At 43.7% G+C, this 8,439-nt stretch overlaps 1 protein-coding gene across 1 annotated transcript; it reads right to left on the bottom strand.

The window, feature by feature from the left end:
* Window positions 1-256: 256 nt before the first annotated feature.
* On the bottom strand, window positions 257-7,725 carry SELE (selectin E). Its single transcript, XM_059478090.1, has 13 exons — window positions 7,633-7,725; window positions 7,304-7,376; window positions 6,498-6,884; window positions 6,057-6,164; window positions 5,752-5,937; window positions 4,959-5,144; window positions 4,292-4,477; window positions 3,541-3,726; window positions 3,192-3,377; window positions 2,120-2,227; window positions 1,814-1,835; window positions 1,629-1,700; window positions 257-1,269 (listed from the first exon to the last, which is right to left on the bottom strand). Exons 2-12 carry the CDS (start codon window positions 7,338-7,340, stop codon window positions 1,643-1,645), a joined length of 1,650 nt encoding a protein of 549 aa, XP_059334073.1. The 5' UTR covers window positions 7,341-7,376; window positions 7,633-7,725; the 3' UTR covers window positions 257-1,269; window positions 1,629-1,642.
* Between the last annotated feature and the right edge of the window lie 714 nt (window positions 7,726-8,439).

Here is an 8,439-nt window from a genome sequence, read left to right as displayed (position 1 = left end):
CCCTACCCTCTGTTGAAGCCACAAGTCACAGGGCCAACCTAAATATGATGAATCTGACTCCATTCTTCTGCTGAAGCCACAAGTCACAGAGCCGACCCAAATAATTTAAATTATTCACATTTACAAATAGGGAGTGTTAAATTGAAAAACATTTTATTAAAAAATGTTACAAATAGGACAATTCACATTTACAAATAGGGAGTGTTAAATTGAAAACATTTTATTAAAAAAAATGTTACAAATAGGACAATACATATCAGGTTAAATGAGAGATTTTTAATTTATAATCATAACTTAAACATAAATTAAAAGAGTCTCATTTGAAGACTTTTAACAGCTAACAAAAATCATATTTTCAATACATAAACATACAAATCTCAGTCTTCCATTTCATTCGTAAACATTATGCAGTCATGCAATCCTTACAAACACTTCCCATTTAGTTTCAAATAAATTCTGATCAACAGCCACAGACCTACTCAAGAACAAGTATTTTACAACACATGTACAGTTAAGAGCACAGAAATATCCACAATAAAAACTGCTCAAATAAATACATATGTATACACACATATTACAGTACAGAATCCCACAGGGATGAGATAATTTCAGATCTACCTGCTGTGTTCAGAAACCAGAGTACCCTGTGTAAGCACCATGGCTCCTAGTGCTGTCATATTTAAAAAAAAAAAAGGCATCTAAGTTTTCTGGGATATGCAGCAGAAATCCAAATAATTGCCCATATCACTGCAGGCATATCTATTGACTGGGATATAAAAATATAAACTGACTTTCACAAACCAGATCAATAAGTTTCAAAGTTGTTCAGTGAATATTTTTCCATCCTGATTCTTCTGTTTCTGCAGGCATAACCCCTGTGACTCCAGAGGAGACACCTGCAGCAGAGTAGTAAATGATGTGAAATAATGCATTTCTTCACCTCACCTTGGTACCTTTGAGTGGAGCAGAGGAGGAACCAGCCTCCTCTTTGGGCAGCAGTGCTCTGCTTACTCACCACCTGCACAGGAGATGGCAAGCTCCCAGTTCAGGATAAATACATGGCTGAATGGAGGCAGGATTTGGCCTCAAGGCCAGAGTTCTCTGTTTGTCATCAATGGAAATACCAGACAGCTTGAGTTCAAGATTTCTGAATCACACACAAGGTCAATCTTCTTGTCAGCAAAAGGTAAAAACATCTGGACAGCTGCTGATTTGCAGGCAGTTTCATTCTCCAGAAATCTGAGATGTAAGTGAAGGTGGCTGCAATTCCTGTGGAGAGAACAAAATTCCTCCATAAATCAGAAAACTGGCAGAGATTTGTATTTGCTCTCATCTCAGAGGAATTTTGTATGCAGCAGGTAGCAGAACTGCACAAAAGTGTTCCTAATACCATTTGCAGCTGGACAGAATGCTGAGCACAATCATCCTTCAGGAGCTGAACAATCATTTCTACAGCAATAAATCCATCAGTCTTGTTAGGAACTGCCATGCAATGCCAAGATGCATATTAGGTGTCCCAAAGCACACATTGCTGTGTCAGCAACTGTACAGCAATTAGCAGCTCTGATTGATTGCTTGTGTGATTAAAAGGAGGAGAATTTGTGAGTGAAGCCATCACATGTGCTTACCTGAAGCACCTGGGTTAGACATTCTCGCCAGCACTTTGGAAGCTACCTTCACTGGCTGTTTCCTGCCAGTCCCTATAAAACAAAAAGTGAAAAGTACTTTAGTGACAACAGGTTTTTATCAAATGGATTTTAGCAAGGTGATGGCAGGGGTTTTTTTCATGTTGCTTTTTTGAGACACAACTTACCTGAAAGGAATAAACTTCTTTGCTGCAAGAAGAATAAGAAAATATATTAGTATTTCAAGACAAGAGCCCTAATTCTTGTTGTCTAAATATTTGGGGTTTACTATTTTTTTTTTCCTTTTCCAGATGTCCGTCCAAAAGCCAAACATGGCATACATGGAGTGTACTTGAAAATAATTTTGGAATTATAGGTATGGGAATTACTACTTTTTCAAGGAGAAAGGTATAGAGCTTTGGTGGTTTGGAATAGGGTTTTTTCCTCCGCAGAAAACTTTTCAGGAGGATAAATAAAGCAGAGCAGGTGCTCACCTTTTCTCCGGAAGCGCCTTGCGAGCCAAAGGAGGAATGATGCTGTGGACAGCAGAGAGGCAGAGGTGGCTGCTATGCCCACAGAGATGTAGCTGGCTTGGTCAGAGGCTGAAAGGATGAAAAGATTTCAGTGAGATCAAGGTGGTCTTTGAAGCCCTCTCTCCTTCTTCCCTTTCCTCGTGCTCTTCAAGAGGAACCAGAAGTGCAACTGGTAACGCTTAAATTTTTGCTTGCTGAAACAGGATTGTTGCTGTACACAAGGTAAAAAGCTGAATACTAAAAATTACCCCATCCATTGCCAAAGTAATGGCAAAGGCAAGAAGCTCCCTACACCAGGGTCTGTCTCTAACCTCCAGCCTTGCATAGCAATTTGTGCTCCTCTTATTTTTCATGTTGCAGTGCATATTTTAACTCCCTCTGTGCTATCTTCCTCTTTGAGCAATCCTGCTGAGATCAATGAAATTCTTCAAGGATCTAAATTCTGCTCAAGCAAATGAAAGTGGGATTGAGCTTTTAGGACCTCCAGCAAAAGCATTCCAGGCAGGCCAGGGGTGTTCCAGCTGAGGGCAGTGACAGAGCTCTTACTGCCTAAATGAGAAGGCAAGGCTGAGCTTCTGTCCTTTGAAATTGCAGCCTCTGAGAGAAAAGCTCTGGGAAGTCTTTAGGATGAGGAGTCCTTCCAAGAAACTATCACACCAAATCAAAAAACCTATAAAATTTTCCTAATGAGAAACAAACTTATGAGTGCAGATTTCCCCACAAGGTTCTGCTTGTCTAGAAAAGCTTTGAGAAATGTTTTGTTTAAAAACCGAACAGAGAGAACTGAAATCTGGTTGCAGGGGTTTTTTATAGATAAATATATATAAGAAATCAATATTTTCCATCAAGATTTTTTAGGATTTTTCCCCTCTTCTATTTTCAAGCATGAGTGATTTTGTTGGGCTTTTGAATTAACGGAGTTCTCCACATGTTCTAACTCACTGGTTGCTATTACCACCACTACCACCCTTCCACGCCTCATCTGACTAAAAATACAGTGCCACCTCCCTGTGGCTGCTCACAGACAAAATACCTTCACATGTGGGCAGGCTGGCACTCCAGTTTCCTGAGGAGCTGCACTCCAGAACACGAGAGCCATTGAGACTCCATCCTTCCAGGCAGCTGAAGTGGCAGGAGGTGTTGTAGGTGAACATCCCAGCCCCGTGGGAGCAATCCATGGAGCCTTTCTCAGGAGAGCTCAGTGCTTCACACTGTATGACTGAAACACAAAAAGATTTGGTTATTCCTGCTGTTTGTCACCCTGAACTGCTGTTTCCTCACTAAAACACGAGGCTAAATGAGCCCACTTTGGGATCTGCTTAGGAAAAGTGCTGGGGATGAATGCCACTCTTGGATTACATCTGACTGAGAAAGGGAATTACCTGCACACTGTGGCTGCTGCCTGTCCCAGGCCCCTGCAGAGCCACACTGCAGGGTAGCTGCTCCTGTCAGGGTAAATCCTTCCTCACAGCTGAACTCACAGGTGGTTCCCCAGGTGAGCTGCTCTGAGGGGTGGGAGCAGTTCACAGCCCCGTGGGCAGGCACGTCCAGGGCAGGACAGGTCACAGCTGAAAGGGACAAGAGCACAGAGCTTAGTTTGGGGTAGGTCAGGATGAGCAAACACTCTTCTAGGAGCTGGCAAGAAGACATGCCCTGCCTGGATCTGTTCCTACAGAGCCATCATACCTCCCTTCCAGTGTCTCAGAAACAGATTTCAGCAGGTTGCACAGTGCTGCCAGAACCCTTAAATCTGCACCCAAAGCACCCAAGTCGTCCTGGGAATGGCTCCAGATTACTTTCCACCCTAGACTGCATAAACAGACACTTGCTCCATTTGGGGAATAAAGAATCCCTGCCAGAACACTCCACTGTTAAAGTGTGGTGTTGTGTGTGTTGGGGACACTGCCCCAGAGTGTTGTTTGTCACTCTCCTCTGCTGTTTCCTCACTAATACACACACCTAAATGACCCCACCTTGGGATCTGCTTAGGAAAAGGGCTGGGGATGAATGCCACTCTTGGATTACATCTGACTGAGAAAGTCTCTCCAGATTCTTCCAACTTTAATCAATGATTTCCAACCCAGCAAGCCTCACCTTTGCATTTGAGCAGGGAGAAGGAAATTAGGAAATTACCTGCACACTGTGGCTGCTGCCTGTCCCAGGCCCCTGCAGAGCCACACTGCAGGGTAGCTGCTCCTGTCAGAGTAAATCCTTCCTCACAGCTGAACTCACAGGTTGTTCCCCAGGTGAGCTGCTCTGAGGGGTGGGAGCAGTTCACAGCCCCGTGGGCAGGCACTTCCAGGGCAGGACAGGTCACAGCTGAAAGGGACAAGAGCACAGAGCTTAGTTTGGGGTAGGTCAGGATAAAGAAATACCCTTCTAGGAGCTGGCAACAAGACATGCCCTGCCTAGATCTGTCCTCTACAGAGCCAGCATAGCTCCCTTCCAGTGTCTCAGAAACAAATTTCAACAGGCTGTACAAGACAGCCAGAACCCTTAAATCTGCACCCAAAGCACACAAATCACCCTGGGAATGGCTCCAGATTACTTTCCACCCTAGACTGCATAAACAGACACTTGCTCCATTTGGGGAATAAAGAATCCCTGCCAGAACACTCCACTGTTAAAGTGTGGTGTTGTGTGTGTTGGGGACACTGCCCCAGAGTGCTGTTTGTCACCCTGCTCTGCTGTTTGCTCACTAAAACACGAGGCTAAATGACCCCACCTTGGGATCTGCTTAGGAAAAGTGCTGAGGATGAATGCCACTCTTGGATTACATCTGACTGAGAAAGGGAATTACCTGCACACTGTGGCTGCTGCCTGTCCCAGGCCCCTGCAGAGCCACACTGCAGGGTAGCTGCTCCTGTCAGGGTAAATCCTTCCTCACAGCTGAACTCACAGGTGGTTCCCCAGGTGAGCTGCTCTGAGGGGTGGGAGCAGTTCACAGCCCCGTGGGCAGGCACTTCCAGGGCAGGACAGGTCACAGCTGAAAGGCACAAGAGCACAGAGCTTAGCTTGCAACAAACCATTTTAAGTCTTTTTCTTTTCTGAAATTTAGCAACACATGCACTAAACAGGAGCAGGTTTAGAAAAGCTACTACTATGGCATACTGCTATGCCACCATCCCACAAAGCAGACAGAAGGGGAAATATTTTAAAATGGAAAACTGGCTCTTCAGGCAAGACTGTTAATTTATCCTTAGCTCATGACAGCAACTCTTTACAATCCAAAATTTCCCTATTTTGATTGTTGCTGGGTGACCTTTGATGCTTTCATTTGCTTAGAAAAGTATCTTATTCTAAGTCAAACACCTCAGAAAATTATTCCTACAGTCAGGAGTAATTGAGAGCAGTCTCACAGCTAGGTCATCTCAATTCCCTGTTTCCACCTTAGAGCTGGAAAATTCTTTCCCTGCAAGGAACAAGGCCAGAACATTCACCCTACTCATCTCACCTCGTCAGGAACAGAGACCTGAGTTGCTGAAATAAAATAGCACCTACATCACATAATGTCTTACAAAGGAATTGGCCAAACTTCCATTTGTACCTACTGCCTGAGGTGTAGAGGGCCATGTGCAATGCAGCAAACTCACCTTTGCATGCTGCAAGGGGGGCAGACCAGAGCCCAGCAGAGGTACAGTGCAAAGACTCCAGTGCAGTCAGCTCATAGCCCTCCTCACACTGAACTGTGCAGGACGAGTTGTAGCTGAAGTCCCCCAATGGATGGTGGCACTCAAGGCTCCCATGGTCAGGTTTCTCTAGTGGATCACAACTCTCAACTTCAAAGAAGCACAAGAAGATACACAGTCAGTGTCTTTGGCTGAGCAGTTAAACCAAGAAGCCAAACTGAGCACTAGGCAGCATGAGCTGGTCAAAAAGCAGGATGAAATAATCTTACCAAACTCGCATTCCGGCCCATAGAAGCCAGGGTTGCAACGGCAGGTGTAGTTGTTGATGGTCTCTATGCATTCTCCATGGCCACTGCAGAGAGATGGGTTGCAAGAAGCTGGAAAAAAAAAAAAATAAAGCAAATTATGAAAGAATCAACAACAGCCACTAAGAAAACCTGGCTAGCACTTTGTTTATCTTTCTGACACTAAACAAGCTCTTTGTATAGGAAAAGAAAATCAGGGGGTTTGCTATTTAGGGTTATCCTGTCATTTCACAGAAGAATTTCTGAAATGCACACCTTTTACAGACTAGCTCACAGTAAAAGGATTCTGCTGGCTAGAAACTCCAAGACCACTTTCTGAGGTAAATATTAAATGAAGTTAAACAACTCATCCCAGCCACCACCTCAGCTCCAGCTCACACTGGAGTGACCTTTATCAGGCCATACCTGTGTAGCACAAGGCAACCTTCTTCTTCTCACACTGCTCATCATTCCATTTGCCATCATCCTTCCCTCTTTTGATGTAGATCTCCACGCAGTCCTCGTTGTTCCCTTTGCCATTTGGCTCCCCTGAAGCCCAGTTTCTTGCTTCTTCTGTCAGTTCTTTGTTAGTTCCAGTCCAGGTCCACACACCATTAATTTTTCTGATTCCAATCCAGTAGTAACCCGGATTGAAGGGTAAGAAGGTATTGAGATGATTGATTTCCTCCTTGTTCTGGATGGCAACCAGGTTGGTATACTTCTTTCTGCACCACAGCTCTGCTTCCCTGTAGGTCATGTTTGTGTCTGAATAATGGTATGTCCACCCATTCACCCCCTGCAGCACTGTGAGTCCTAGAATGAGAAAATATCCAAAAGTTGGTGTGTGACTTTTCCCCTCCTCTCTCTCTAGAAGAGGACATTTAAGCTGTATAAACACTGCAAACTTGTCAATATCTGAAAAATGCATAAAAACTAGTGGTAATTATTTTATAAACAATCACCTGGCAAGCTTCAAACCAAGCAAGTCAGCTTCAAGTCCAGGACTTCAGCCTGTGAAACTACAAAAGCTCTGAGACTTATAGGAGCCAATTATGGCTTTGACAGGAAAGCAGGGAAAACGTGCCATTGCATCCAAAGGTTTTTCTGTGTGAGCACAGCCTCAGGTTAATTAGGGCAGGTTCAAAAATTCTCTTTGATGCTGAGCTCAAAGAGAACAGTCACACTAATATTGCCATCCCACTAGTTTTCTACACAGAGAAATACACGCTTACCATAGGTAAGAAGAGATAGGAACTGCAAGCAAATCATGTTTCTGAGGGTTTTCTCTGTCTTTCAAGCAGATGGCTATGAGAAATCAAAGAAACACATTTGTAAAAAACAAATTAGTCAAAAGTTCATATAAAGTACTGGTCATGCAATTTTTGCTATGTACTTTTAAACAAGTAGGATTTCCACAAATTATTAATTTAAAAACTGGTTTTAATATCAAGACACTTTAAAATGTAAGCAGCTTTTAAAGAAAATAGACACAGATTTCCAGCTGTCCAGTTTTCCTTTAGCTGGGCAGTGAAGCAGAATATCAGAGTCCATTTCTACTCACATTTTGTAGCTGCAGTGTCCAGGTGACAGAATTCCTCTGCGCTGCTTCCCGGAGACTGTGGCAAAGTGGATGAACTCAGCCTTGAAAATCAAGTTCAGCTCCAAGTGTCTGGACTGTGAAATGCTCTGCCTTTTATTCCCTCAAGTAGCCTGCCCTCCACGAGATGGGAAATTCCGCATGGAAAACAAATTTCTTGGAAAATCCCAGGATCTGGCCCTCCCACACGTCAGGACGGATGTTTCCCCTTGCCAGAGAGACACACTGTGGTGACAGAGTGCCAAGTGCCACATGACCAACTTTTACTGACAGAAACACACAATTCCAGGATATCAAGGAGGAGGAGGAGGAGGACAATTAGATGGAATTAAATGCATGAATAAGCAGATTGCAATTTTTTTCACCTGGCATAATGTTCTGCAGTAAGGAGGCGTCAGTTCTTCCGGCATCTCTGTAGGAAAGGCACCAACACTCAAAGCTGGAGCAAAAATGGGAACTGCAGCAAAGCACAAGCCCTTCCTATGGATCTCAGCTGTGCAGAGCTCTCATTTGTGTCAGGTTTGTCAGCTCCAGGATTGCTGGAACTCTTCACAATACAGTCAGGCTTGAAACGTGGACCTTGCTTTGAAGAGTCCCTTGAACCAAATTCTTCAATGTCCTAATCTCAGTAGAGTTACAGCACCTGAACATATAATAATTTCAGTGGACAAGATATAATATTTCAGTGGACAAGGCAATACACTAGGAATTCATGCACATTTATTGTGTATACTTTGATTAATTATACTGCTTATGGATGGGATTTAATGA

Source organism: Ammospiza nelsoni, chromosome 9, assembly GCF_027579445.1.
Source record: "Ammospiza nelsoni isolate bAmmNel1 chromosome 9, bAmmNel1.pri, whole genome shotgun sequence".
Taxonomy (NCBI): Eukaryota; Metazoa; Chordata; class Aves; order Passeriformes; family Passerellidae; genus Ammospiza; species Ammospiza nelsoni.
The sequence above is the reverse complement of the archived record's forward strand: the minus strand, read 5'-3'. Positions and strand labels throughout refer to the sequence as shown.